This window comes from Cyanistes caeruleus, chromosome 25 (assembly GCF_971803275.1).
Source record: "Cyanistes caeruleus chromosome 25, bCyaCae1.hap1.1, whole genome shotgun sequence".
NCBI classification, from domain to species: Eukaryota; Metazoa; Chordata; class Aves; order Passeriformes; family Paridae; genus Cyanistes; species Cyanistes caeruleus.
The window spans coordinates 5,015,128-5,028,825 of NC_141725.1; the positions used below are offsets into that span (position 1 = coordinate 5,015,128).

Sequence of the window (13,698 nt, forward strand, 5' to 3'; positions counted from 1 at the left end):
ATGTGTCCACCTCCTCGCGTTGCTATTGGCTGTTTCCATGGGGACGGCGGCTCCCGGCAGCCCCCGCGGCGCGGGCGCTTCCGGGGACGTGTCTGAGGGCGATGGCGGCCGGGACGGGAGCGGCGCCGCCCGGGGAGGCGGACGAGCTCTTCGACCTCCGCAACAACTTCTACATCGGCGCCTACCAGGCCGCCATCAACGAGGCGCAGCGGGCCAAGGTCGGGCACGGCGGGCGGCGCTGCCAGGGAGGGTTTGTGAGGGGTCGGTGCCGGGTGTGAGGGGTCGGTGCCGGGTGTGGGCAGAGCCCTGAGAGGTTTTTGTCTGGCTCTCTCCCCGCAGCCGAGCAGCCCCGAGAAGGAGCTGGAGCGGGACGTGTTCCTGTTCCGAGCCTACATCGCCCAGGTGAGGCCGGGCTGGGGGAGCTGCGGGAATCCTGGAATTGTTTGGGCTGGAAGGACCTGAAAGGGCGCCCAGAGCCACGGCAGGGACACTCTCCTGTCCCCTGTCCCTGCCCTGCCTGGCCCTGGGCACTCCCGGGGATCCTGGGGCAGCCACGGCTTCCCTGGGAATTCCATTCCCACCCTCCCAGCCAGGAATTCCTGCCCAAATCCCACCCAAATTCCCCTTTTCTGGTTTAAACCCATTCCCTGGGTCCTGGAATCCCATCCCAAATCCCTCTCCAGCTCTCCCAGAGCTCCTTTAGGGACTGCAAGCAGCTCCAAGGTTTCCCTGGAGCTTCTCTTTTCCCACCTGGGCACTTCCAGGGATGGAACAACCACGGCTTCCCTGGGAATTCCATCCCATTCCCTCCCCTCCAGCCAGGAATCCCTTCCCAAATCCCCCCTGTCGCTGTTTTCTGGCCGTGTCCCAGCCCTCCAGCTCCTCAGAACTTATCCCAAATCCCAAATCCCTCCTCTCCCTGCCCTGTGGGAAGCCATTCCCTGCCTCCTGTCCCCGCCAGATCCCAGGGAGTTCTGTTCCAGCTCCAACCTCACGGCTTTTCCCACTTTTTCCTGCTTTTTCCCACTTTTTCCCGCTTTCCCAGCGGAAGTTTGGCGTGGTGCTGGATGAGATCAAGGCCAACGCCAGCCCCGAGCTGCAGGCTGTCAGGATGTTTGCAGAGTTCCTGGCCAACGAGAGCCAGAGGTGAGGGATTCACTGCTGGCAATCTGGGAAAGGAGGGCTTTGGAGAATTCCAGGGGGGTTTTTTGGGACACCAGGGATAATTTCCACTGTTCCAGGATGTTCCAGCCTGGCCTTGGACACTCCCAGGGGTGGAGCAGCTGCGGCTTCTCCGCTTTTCTCCCCCATTTTCATCCCATTCTCTCCTATTTTCTCTTCCTACATCCTGTCTTATCCTTTTTTCTCCCATTTTATCCCATTTTCTCCCACTTTATCCTGTTTTATCCCATTTTCTCCCGTTTTTTACCATTCTATCCCGTTTTCATCCCATTTTCTGCCATTCTATTCCATTTTTATCCCATTCTCTTCCATTTTCTCCCATTTTCTCCTGTTTTATTCCACTCTTTTCCATTTTCTCCCATTTTCATCCCATTTTCATCCTGTTCTCTTACATTTTCTCCCACTTTATCCTGTTTTATTCCATTTTCTCCCATTTTATCCCATTTTCTGTCCTTCTATCCCATTTCCATCCTGTTTTTATCCCATTTTCTGCCCTTTCTCCTATTTTCATCCCATTTTCATCCCGTTCTCTTCCATTTCATCCCATGTTATCCCATTTTCTCCCATTTCCATCCCATTTTCATCCCGTTTTCTTTCATTTTATCCCATTTTTATGTTGTTTTCTCCCATTTCCATCCCATTTTCATCCCGTTCTCTTTCATTTTCTCCCATTTTTATGTTGTTTTCTCCCATTTTCTCCCGTTTTCTCCCATTTTCATCCCATTTTCTCCCATTTTCATCCCATTTTCTCCCATTTTCATCCCATTTTCTCCCATTTTCATCCCGTTTTCTCCCGTTTCCTCCCGTTTTCTCCCCAAACCACCCCCACATTCCCACTTTCCCCACCTCCCAGGGACTCCATCGTGGCAGAGCTGGACAAGAAGATGTCCAAGAGCGTGGACGTGGCCAACTCCACCTTCCTGCTGATGGCAGCTTCCATCTATTTCCACGACCAGAACCCCGACGCTGCCCTGCGGGCCCTGCACCAGGGGGAGAGCCTGGAGTGGTGAGGGGATTCCCCAGGAATGGGATGGGAGAGCTTGGGAAGCCTCAGGAGGTTCCTGTCGGGGATTTTGGGGCTTTTCCTGCGTTTCCCGTGGGGAATGTGAGGGGTTGGGTGTTGATCCGTGTGGGGTCTGAGCCAGGGAGGGAGCTGGGAGTCAGAGTTGGGGTCGGGAGGGACCCTCAGGATCATCCCAGGTGGGGTTTGGGGTCGGGAGGGACCCTCAGGATCATCCCAGGTGGGGTTTGGGGTCGGGAGGGACCCTCAGGATCATCCCAGGTGGGGTTTGGGGTCAGGAGGGACCCTCAGGATGGTCCCAGGTGGGGTTTGGGGTCGGGAGGGACCCTCAGGATGGTCCCAGGTGGGGTTTGGGGTCGGGAGGGACCCTCAGGATGGTCCCAGGTGGGGTTTGGGGTCAGGAGGGACCCTCAGGATGGTCCCAGGTGGCTCCAAGCCCTGTCCAGCCTTTCCTTGGCTGCTCCCAGGGATGGGAATTCTCTGGGAGTCTGAGCTGGATTCCAGGGGGATGGATTGATGATCAGTCCCTCTGCTCTGTCCTTGCAGCTTGGCCATGATGGTCCAGATCCTGCTGAAGCTCGACAGGCTCGACCTGGCCAGGTGGGATTGGGGCTTTTCCCTTCTCCCTTTTTATTTTCCTTTTTCCTTTTTCCCTCTTTTCCCTTTCCCTTTTTCTTTTTTTTATTTCTCATTTCCCTTTTCTTTGCCCTTTTCCCCTCTTTTTCCCCTTTCCCTTTTTCCCCTTCCCCTTTTTCCCCTTTTCCTTCTTTCCCTTTTCCTTTTTCCCCTTTTCCTTTTTCCCCTTTTCCTTTTTCCCCTTTTCCTTTTTCCCCTTTCTCTTTTCCTCCTTTTCCTTTTTCCCCTTCCATTTTTCCCCTTTCCCTTTTTCCCTTTTTCCTTCCCCTTTTCCATCTCTTTTCCCTTTCCCTTCTCCAGGAATCAAACCAAGCCTCTCCTGGAAACCTCAAGTGAGAGGAAAAACCCCCCAAGTTTTTATTTTAGTGCTGAAATCCCTTTTCCTTTGTGATTTTCCCCACTTTTCCTGCAGGAAGGAGCTGAAGAAAATGCAGGAGCAGGACGAGGACGCGACCCTGACCCAGCTGGCCACAGCCTGGGTGAACCTGGCCATGGTGGGTCCCAGCCATTCCCAAAACATTCCCAAAACGTTCCCAGAGTATCCCAGAGGACACAAAATGTCCTTGGAGGCGCTTGGGAATGAGGCAAAGGCGCTCGGTTTGGGAGTGCAGGTGACGAGGGGGTGGAAATAAACTCCTGGAATTCCATGGAATTTACACCGTGTGGGTGGGAGTCAGGAATTGCCAGCCTGGGGAATAACCCATGGATGGAATCCCAGCCCGGGAGTGACCCCTGACTGGGATCCCTGGCTGGAATCTCCCAGGAATATTCCCATGGCTGGAATCCATGGATCCAATCCCTGTCTGGAATCCCCATGGATCCGATCCCTGTCTGGAATCCCCCCCATGGATCCAATCCCTGGCTGGAATCCCCCGGGATATTCCCATGGCTGGAATCCCTGGGAATCCCCGTGGATCCGATCCCTGTCTGGAATCCCCAGGGATCCAATCCCTGTCTGGAATCCCCGTGGATCCGATCCCTGTCTGGAATCCCCAGGGATCCAATCCCTGTCTGGAATCCCCCGGGATCCAATCCCTGTCAGGAATCCCCAGGGATATTCCCATGGCTGGAATTCCTGTCTGGAATCCCCAGGGATCCGATCCCTGTCTGGAATCCCCGTGGATCCAATCCCTGTCTGGAATCCCCGGGATATTCCCATGGCTGGAATCCCCGTCAGGAATCCCCCAGGGATCCAATCCCTGTCAGGAATCCCCGTGGATCCAATCCCTGTCAGGAATCCCCAGGACATTCCCATGGCTGGAATCCCCGGGAATCCCCGTGGATCCGATCCCTGTCTGGAATCCCCAGGGATATTCCCATGTCTGGAATCCCCGGGAATCCCCCGGGACATTCCCATGTCGGGAATCCCCGTGGATCCGGCGGGTGCCGCTGTGTTTGCAGGGCGGGGAGAAGCTGCAGGAGGCGTTCTACACGTTCCAGGAGCTGGCGGAGCGCGGCTGCCCCACGCTGCTGCTGCTCTCGGGCCAGGCCGCGGCCGCCATGGCCCAGGGCCGCTGGGACGAGGCCGAGGGGCTGCTGCAGGAGGCTCTGGACAAGGTAACGGAGCCCCGGGAGCCTCCCTGAGCCCGGCCAGGACCCCCGGAGCCGGGACAGAGCCGGGGGCTGGGAGTGGGATGGGAGGGGTTGAAGGTTTGTTTTTATTTTATGTTATTTTATTTTATTTTATTTTATTTTATTTTATTTTATTTTATTTTATTTTATTTTATTTTATTTTATTTTATTTTATTTTATTTTATTCTATTTTATTTCATTTTATTTTATTTTATTCTATTTTATTTTATTTCATTTTATTTTATTTTATTCTATTTTATTTTATTTCATTTTATTTTATTCTACTTTATTTTATTTTATTCTATTTTATTCTACCTTATTCATTTTATTCTATTTCATTCTATTCTATTTTATTCTATTTTATTCTATTCCATTTTATTTATTTTATTCTATTCCATTTTATTCTATTTTATTCTATTTTATTCTATTCTATTTTATTCATTTTATTCTATTCCATTTTATTCTATTTTATTCTATTCTATTCTATTCTGTTTTATTCTATTCTATTTTATTCATTTTATTCTATTCTATTCTATTCTATTTCATTCTATTCTATTCTATATTTTATTTTATATTTTATTTTATACTTTATTTTATATTTTATATTTTATTTTATTTTTCGGTTCATTTTACATTTTATTTTACACTTTATTTTCCAGTTTATTTTACATTTTATTTTGCATTTTATTTTCTACTACATTTTCTATTTTATCCCATTTTTTTCCACTTTATTTTCTACTTTATTTTCTACTTTATTTTCTACTTGATTTTCTATTTTATTTTCTACTATTTTCCATTTTATTTTCCATTTTATTTTCCATTTTATTTTCCATTTTATTCCGATTGATCCTATGTTCCATTTTTAAATTTCATTTTCTGTTTCATTCCATCTTATAATTTATTTGATTTGATTTGATCTTTTGAAATTTTATTTTAAATTTCATTCTGTTTTATTTCACAGCTTTTCTTGCTTTGTTTGGGGTTTTTTTTTTAATACACATTTAATTTTATATTTAATGTTTTTCCATTTCATTTCACCTCCACAATCCCAGCTGGCTCCAGGCTCTCCTGGGACGCTCCCAGGCCTGGAGCATCCGCGGATTCCTGTGGGAATTGCATCCCAGATCCCCCCAGATCCCCCCCAGATCCCCCCAGATCCCCCCAGATCCCCCCCAGATCCCCCCCAGATCCTCCCTGATCCCCTCAGATCCCCCCAGATCCCCCCAGATCCCCCCCAGATCCCACCAGATCCCCCCAGATCCCCCCTGATCCCCCCTGATCCCCTCAGACCCCCCAGATCCCCCCAGATCCCCTCAGATCCCACCAGATCCCCCCAGATCCCCCCTGATCCCCCCCAGATCCCCCCAGATCCCCCCCAGATCCCCTCAGACCCCCCAGATCCCCCCAGATCCCCCCCAGATCCCCTCAGATCCCCTCAGATCCCCCCCGATTCCCTCAGATCCCCCTCAGATCCCCCCAGATCCCCCCAGATCCCCCCCGATCCCCCCAGATCCCCTGCCCTGCAGTCCTGCCCTTCCCGGGCTGATCCCGCTGTTTTTCCAGGACAGCAGCCACCCTGAGACCCTCCTGAACCTCGTGGTGCTGTCCCAGCACCTGGGAAAGCCCCCGGAGGTGAGACGGGATCACCGGGATCGTGGGATCACCGGGATCGTGGGATCATCGGGATCATGGGATCATGGGATCAATGGGGTCTGGGATCACTGGGATCATGGGATCCTCGGGATTGTGGGATCACGGGGGTCGTGGGATCAACGGGATCGTGGGATCAACGGGATCGTGGGATCATCAGGATCGTGGGATCATCAGGATCACGGGGGTCATGGGATCACTGGGATCATAGGATCATCAGGATCATGGGATCATCGGGATCGTGGGATCATCGGGATCGTGGGATCACTGGGATCATAGGATCAACGGGATCATAGGATCAACGGGATCATGGGATCATCAGGATCATGGGATCATTGGGATCGTGGGATCATTGGGATCATGGGATCACGGGGGTCATGGGATCAGCGGGGTCATGGAATCAACGGGGTCATGGGATCACCGGGGTCACTGGGATCATGGGATCACGGGGATCATGGAATCTCCGGGGTCATCAGGATCATGGGATCAATGGGATCATGGGATCACCGGGGTCATTGGGATCACTGGGGTCATCTGGATCACGGGGATCATGGGATCACCGGGATCGTGGGATCATCGGGATCATGGGATCACGGGGGTCGTGGGATCAGCGGGGTCATGGAATTAACGGGGATCATGGGATTATGGGGATCAGCGGGATCATGGGATCACCGGGATCATGGGATCACTGGGATCATGGGATCATGGGATCACCGGGGTGATGGGATCAGATCACCGGGATCACGGGGGAAAAAAATCATTTTGAGTTTTAAATTCAGCTCTTCCTGCTTTTTAATTCAAATTGAAACCACCACTGAAAGTTTCTTTTGGGCTGTTTTATTTCTTATTTCAAATGTTTCATTTTTTCACTGGATCCTGCTGGTTTCAGGGAGAAAAGCAGGAATTTAGGTGTGAAAAAAACCCACATTTAGGTGGGGTTTGTTGCACTCTGACATCTCAAAATTGCGATTTTTCGGGTCCCCCAGGTGAGCAATCGTTACCTGTCGCAGCTGAAGGATGCTCACAAAAACCACCCCTTCATCAAGGAGTACCAGGCCAAGGTAGGGAGGGGGAAAAAATCCAAATAATAATAGAAATCAATCAAATAAATGGAATTTTTAGAGATAAATAGAGTTTAGGATAATTTATTTATAGGTTGTGTGGTATTGTATAATTATAATGTTGTGAGGTATTTAAATTATATTGTATTTTATTGTGTTGTATTAATTATATTATGTGACATTATATTACATATTATTATGCTAATTAGATTGTATTTTATTTAGAATATAAGATTAGATTGTATTTTACAATATATTATGTTAATTAGATTATATTTTATTTAGAATATAAGATTAGATTGTATTTTTACATTATATTATGTTAATTAGATTATATTTTATTTAGAATGTAAGATTAGATTGTATTATTACATTATATTATGTTAATTAGATTATATTTGATATAGAAAATAAGCTTAGGTTGTGTTATTATATATAATATAATGCAATATAATGTAATATAATTATTAGATATTGTATTAATTATGTTACATGACATTATATTATGTTAATTAGATTATATTTTATTTAGAATATAAGATTAGATTGTATTTTTACATTATAATTATGTTAATTAGATTATATTTGATATAGAAAATAAGATTAGATTGTGTTATTATATATAATATAATACAATATAATGTAATGTAATTATTAGATATTGTATTAATTGTATTACATTACATTATATTATGTTAATTAGATTATATTTGATATAGAATGTAGGATTAGATTGTATTATTACATTATATTATGTTAATTAGATTATATTTTATTTAGAATGTAAGATTAGATTGTATTATTACATTATATTATGTTAATTAGATTATATTTGATATAGAAAATAAGCTTAGGTTGTGTTATTATATATAATATAATGCAATATAATGTAATATAATTATTAGATATTGTATTAATTGTATTACATTACATTATATTATGTTAATTAGATTATATTTGATATAGAAAATAAGATTAGATTGCATTTTACATTATATTATGTTAATTAGATTATATTTGATATAGAAAATAAGATTAGATTATATTATATATAATATAATACAATATAATGTAATATAATTATTAGATATTGTATTAATTGTATTACATTACTTTATATTATGTTGATTAGATTATATTTGATATTGAATATAAGATTAGATTGTACTATTATATATAATACAATATACTATAATGTAATATAATTATTATATTAGATATTGTATTAATTATATTACATTATATTATACTAATTAGATTATATTTTATATATAATATAAGATTAGATTGTATTATATATAATTATAATATAATTGTAATATAATTATAATGTAGTTATAATATAATTATAATATAATATATAATTATTAGATATTGTATTAATTATATTACATTATGTTAATTGTATTATATCTCATATATAATATTAGATTGTATTATATATAATGTCATGTAATATAATTAATCTATTAGATTATATTACTTTATTATATTATTAAATTTTATTATAATATCTAATTATCTATTGTATTATATATAATACTTATATAATTTATTTTTAAAACAAATAAATAGTATTTTTTGATGGAGCCAGGGGGACAAACCAAACCAAATTCAATTTCCAAACAAAATCCCGAGGGCGCAGCTCCACCTCATGGAGCTTTTCCAGCTCTTTTGGGAATTCCAAGCCTGGAATAAAAACTCTGAGGTGCAGATTTTTTTAATCCAGGTGGGAATTTTTGTGTTCAAACAGGAAAAAAACAAAAAAAACAAAACTGGGAGAAGAAATTTGGGGAAAAGTAGGAAAAAAAATCAGGAAAAACTGGGATTTGCTGCTGGGAATTCCTTGGGATTTAGGGAGCTGGCTGGGGTCTGTCCAGCGAGGAGAGAGTTAATGAATGTAAATTTTATTGCGGTTGATTGAGAGGGATTAATTAGGGGTTAATTAGGAATTAATTTCCTGCTTTTCTTTCTGGCTGTGGTTGCAGGAGAACGACTTTGACCGCCTGGCCCTGCAGTACACACCCAGTGCCTGAGGCTTGGGAATGCTCCTGGAGCAGGGAAAATCCTCCTGGAACACAAAAATCCTCTCTAGAGCAGGGAAAATCCCCTCTGGAACCTGGAAATTCCTCCTGGGACACAAAATATCCCTCTGGGACACAAAATATCCACTCTGGAACACAAAATATCCCCCTGGGACATAAAATATCCCCCTGGAACATAAAATATCCACTCTGGAACACAAAATATCCACTCTGGAACATAAAATATCCCCCTGGGACATAAAATATCCACTCTGGAACATAAAATATCCACTCTGGAACACAAAATATCCCCTCTGGAACATAAAATATCCACTCTGGAACATAAAATATCCACTCTGGGACATAAAATATCCCCCTAAAACATAAAATATCCACTCTGGAGCAGGGAAAATCCCATCTGGAACACAAAATATCCCCCTGGAACAGGGATCATCCCCTCTGGAACACAAAAAGATCCCCTCTGGAACCTGGAAATTCCTCCTGGGACACAAAATATCCCCCTGGAACATAAAATATCCCCTCTGGAACATAAAATATCCACTCTGGAACATAAAATATCCACTCTGGAACATAAAATATCCCCCTGGGACATAAAATATCCACTCTGGAACATAAAATATCCACTCTGGGACATAAAATATCCCCCTAAAACATAAAATATCCACTCTGGAACACAAAATATCCACTCTGGAACATAAAATATCCACTCTGGAGCAGGGAAAGCCCCCTCTGGAACCTGGAAATTCCTCCTGGAACACAAAAATCCTCTCTGGAACACAAAATATCCCCCTGGAACATAAAATATCCACTCTGAAACGTAAAATATCCCCTCTGAAACGTAAAATATCCCCTCTGGAGCAGGGAAAATCCCCTCTGGAACCTGGAAATTCCTCCTGGGATGAAAAAATCCTCTCTGGAACACAAAATATCCCCCTGGAATATAAAATATCCACTCTGGAACATAAAATATCCACTCTGGAGCAGGGAAAGCCCCCTCTGGAACCTGGAAATTACTCCTGGAACACAAAAATCCTCTCTGGAACACAAAATATCCCCTCTGGAACATAAAATATCCACTCTGGAACACAAAATATCCCCCTAAAACATAAAATATCCACTCTGGAGCATAAAATATCCACTCTGGAACATAAAATATCCACTCTGGGACAGGGAAAATCCCCTCTGGAACCCAGAAATTCCTCCTGGGACACAAAATATCCCCCTGGAACATAAAATATCCCCCTGGGACATAAAATATCCCCTCTGAAACGTAAAATATCCCCTCTGGAGCAGGGAAAATCCCCTCTGGAACCTGGAAATTCCTCCTGGGATGAAAAAATCCTCTCTGGAACACAAAATATCCCCCTGGAATATAAAATATCCACTCTGGAACACAAAATATCCCCCTAAAACATAAAATATCCACTCTGGAACATAAAATATCCACTCTGGAGCAGGGAAAATCCCCTCTGGAACCCAGAAATTCCTCCTGGGACACAAAATATCCCCTCTGGAACACAAAATATCCCCCTGGAACATAAAATATCCCCCTGGGACATAAAATATCCCCCTGGGACATAAAATATCCACTCTGGAACACAAAATATCCCCCTGGAACATAAAATATCCACTCTGGAACATAAAATATCCACTCTGGAACATAAAATATCCACTCTGGAGCAGGGAAAATCCCCTCTGGAACCCAGAAATTCCTCCTGGGACACAAAATATCCCCTCTGGAACACAAAATATCCCCCTGGGACATAAAATATCCCCTCTGGAACATAAAATATCCCCCTAAAACATAAAATATCCACTCTGGAACATAAAATATCCCCTCTGGGACAGGGCAAATCCCCTCAGGAACAGGGATCATTCCCCCTGGAACCCAGAAATTCCTTTTGGGACACAAAATATCCCCCTGGAACATAAAATATCCACTTTGGAACACAAAAAATCCCCCCTGGAACACAAAAAATCCCCTCTGGAACCCAGAAATTCCTCCTGGGACACAAAATCCCCTCTGGATCTGACAATTCCTCTTGGGGGAAAAAGAAGAATCCCTGAGCTTGCTGCTGGCAAAAGCCCCCAAAAATAAAATTAATAAAAAAAAATAATAAAGAAAATAAAAATGAAAATAAAAAATTATTGTGGCTGAGAATTTTTTCCCAATTCCTACCAGGTCCAATCTGGATTTTTAGGAATTTTTTAGGAATTTTCCCCAATCCCTGTTGGGAACCCCATGATCCAACCTGGATTTTTAGGAATTTTCCCAGGTTTACCCTGAATTCTTAGGAATTTTTTTATGAATTTTCCCAGGTTCAACCTGGATTTTTAGGAATTTTTTTAGGATTTTTTTTTAGGATTTTTTTTGGAATTTTCCCAGGTCCAAACTGTTTTTTTAAGAATTTTTTAGGATTTTTTTTTTTAAGGAATTTTCCCAGGTTTACCCTGGATTTTTTAGGATTATTTTTAGGATTTTTTTTTTAGGAATTTTTTAGGAATTTTCCCAGGTTTACCCTGGACTTTTAGGAATATTTTTAGGAATTTTCCCAGGTCCAACCTGGTTTTTTAGGAATTTTTTAGGATTTTTTTTTTAGGAATTATCCCAGGTCCAACCCGGATTTTTAGGAATTTTTTAGGATTTTTTTTTAGGAATTTTCCCAGGCCCAACCCGGATTTTTAGGAATATTTTTAGGAATTTTCCCAGGTTTACCCTGGATTTTTTAGGATTATTTTTAGGATTTTTTGGGGGGGAATTTTTTAGGAATTTTCCCAGGTCCAACCCGGATTTTTAGGATTTTTTTTTTAAGAATTTTCTCAGGTCCAACCCAGATTTTTAGGAATTTTTTAGGATTTTTTTTTAGGAATTTTCCCAGGTCCAACCCAGATTTTTAGGAATTTTTTAAGGAATCCCTACCAGCATCCAACCTGGTTTTGTTTATTTTTTTTTTAGCAATTCCCATTCCACAGAATTCCCCCCCAATCCCCACCAGCCCAAAACTTCACTTTTAACAACCATCACCACCTCCCATGGGAATTTCCCCCCAAAATTCGGGATTTCCCTTGGAATTCTCCCCCCTGCTGTCCCTGAAAGGTCCCTTTGTGTCCCCTGGCTCCATCCCAGCCTCCATTCCCGGGTGAATATTCCCTTTGTTCGGCTCTGAAAGGCTCCAGTGTGCCGGAAAATTCCTTCAGAATTCCTGCAGAATTCCTTCACAACTCCCAAAATCCACGGGGAGGGGAAACCGGGTGGAGAAATCCCAGAAAAATCCGCCTTTAAATCGATTTTATTTCGCTTTTTCCTTTCCCTGGCAGCTCCAGGGAAAGGAAAAACCTCTGGAAAGGACTTGGGATTTTTATATCATTTATTTATAAAACAAATAAATCGAATTTTGTTTTTCCTAGACATCCTCAAGGTGCATTTTATGACTCCAGACCCACCTTAAAACTGATTTTTGTTATTCCAGATCCATCTTAAAACTGATTTTTATTATTCCAGATCCATCTTAAAAGTTTTTATTCCAGACCCATTTAAAAAATGGAATTTTATTATTCCAGATCCATCTTAAAACTGATTTTAATTATTCCAGACCCACCTTAAAACTGATTTTTGTTATTCCAGACCCATCTTAAAACTGATTTTTTGTTATTCCAGATCCATCTAAAAACTGATTTTTATTACTCCAGATCCATCTTAAAAGTTTTTATTCCAGACCCATCTAAAAAAATGGAATTTTATTATTCCAGATTTATTTTAAAAGGTAATTTTGATTATTCCAGACCCATCTTAAAACTGATTTTAATTATTCCAGATCCATCTTAAAAGTGAATTTTAATATTTCATATCCATCTTAAAAGTGAGTTTTTATTTCAGGCCTATCTGAAAAGTGAATTTTATTATTCCAGACCCATCTTAAAAGTGATTTTGATTATCCCAGACCCACCTGAAAAGTGATTTTTATTATTCCAGACCCCTTTCCGTGTGAATTTTATGACTCCACACCCATTTTCAAGGTGCATTTCATGATTCCAGACCCCCTGAAAAGTGAATTTTCCTATTCCAGACCCTTAAACTGCATCAGGTGCCCCAAACTGGGCAGAGGGGAAATGCAGGAAACACCTGGGAGCTGCTGGGGAGGGGGAAAAATACCTGGATTGGCTCCTGAACCCCAAAATTCGGTTCTGAATCCCCCAAATCGGCACCTGAACCCCAAAATTCGGTTCTGAATCCCCCAAATCGGCACCTGAACCCCAAAATTCGGATCTGGATCCCCCAAATTGGCCCCTGAGACCCCAAAGTGGCACCTGAACCCCAAAATTCGGTCCTGGAACCCCCAAATTGGCCCCTGGAACCCCAAAATTCGGTCCTGGATCCCCCAAATTCGGTTCTGGATCCCCCAAATTGGCCCCTGAGACCCCAAAGTGGCACCTGAGACCCCAAAGTGGCACCTGAACCCCAAAATTTGCTCTTGGATCCCCCAAAGTGGCACCTGGAACCCCAAAATTCGGTTCTGAATCCCCCAAATTG

The 13,698-nt window shown here is 42.8% G+C and overlaps 1 protein-coding gene across 3 annotated transcripts; it reads left to right on the forward strand.

The window, feature by feature from the left end:
- Positions 1-27: 27 nt before the first annotated feature.
- Positions 28-11,312, forward strand: COPE (coat protein complex I subunit epsilon). 3 transcript variants are annotated; one of them, XR_015279140.1, is made up of 13 exons: positions 28-218; positions 340-402; positions 1,046-1,146; positions 2,036-2,188; positions 2,750-2,803; positions 3,252-3,333; positions 4,241-4,396; positions 5,975-6,043; positions 7,048-7,122; positions 9,111-9,218; positions 9,553-9,799; positions 9,904-10,128; positions 10,377-11,312. XR_015279140.1 is itself a non-coding variant. In XM_086862542.1 (10 exons), the coding sequence occupies exons 1-10, from the start codon at positions 102-104 to the stop codon at positions 9,156-9,158; spliced, it is 918 nt and encodes a 305-aa protein (XP_086718668.1). In that variant the 5' UTR covers positions 28-101; the 3' UTR covers positions 9,159-11,312. The 3 variants fall into 3 exon arrangements, 1 of the variants encoding a protein (XP_086718668.1); XR_015279139.1 differs by having other exon boundaries at positions 9,111-9,211; positions 9,294-11,312; XM_086862542.1 differs by having other exon boundaries at positions 9,111-11,312.
- Positions 11,313-13,698: the final 2,386 nt, after the last annotated feature.

Bases quoted from the DNA above. Each gene is read 5' to 3' on its own strand.
- COPE (XM_086862542.1), top strand. From the start codon at position 102: ATGGCGGCCGGGACGGGAGCGGCGCCGCCCGGGGAGGCGGACGAGCTC. The intron at 219-339 runs GTCGGGCACGGC...CTCTCCCCGCAG, and splicing joins ACGAGGCGCAGCGGGCCAAG to CCGAGCAGCCCCGAGAAGGA. The intron at 4,397-5,974 runs GTAACGGAGCCC...CTGTTTTTCCAG, and splicing joins TGCAGGAGGCTCTGGACAAG to GACAGCAGCCACCCTGAGAC.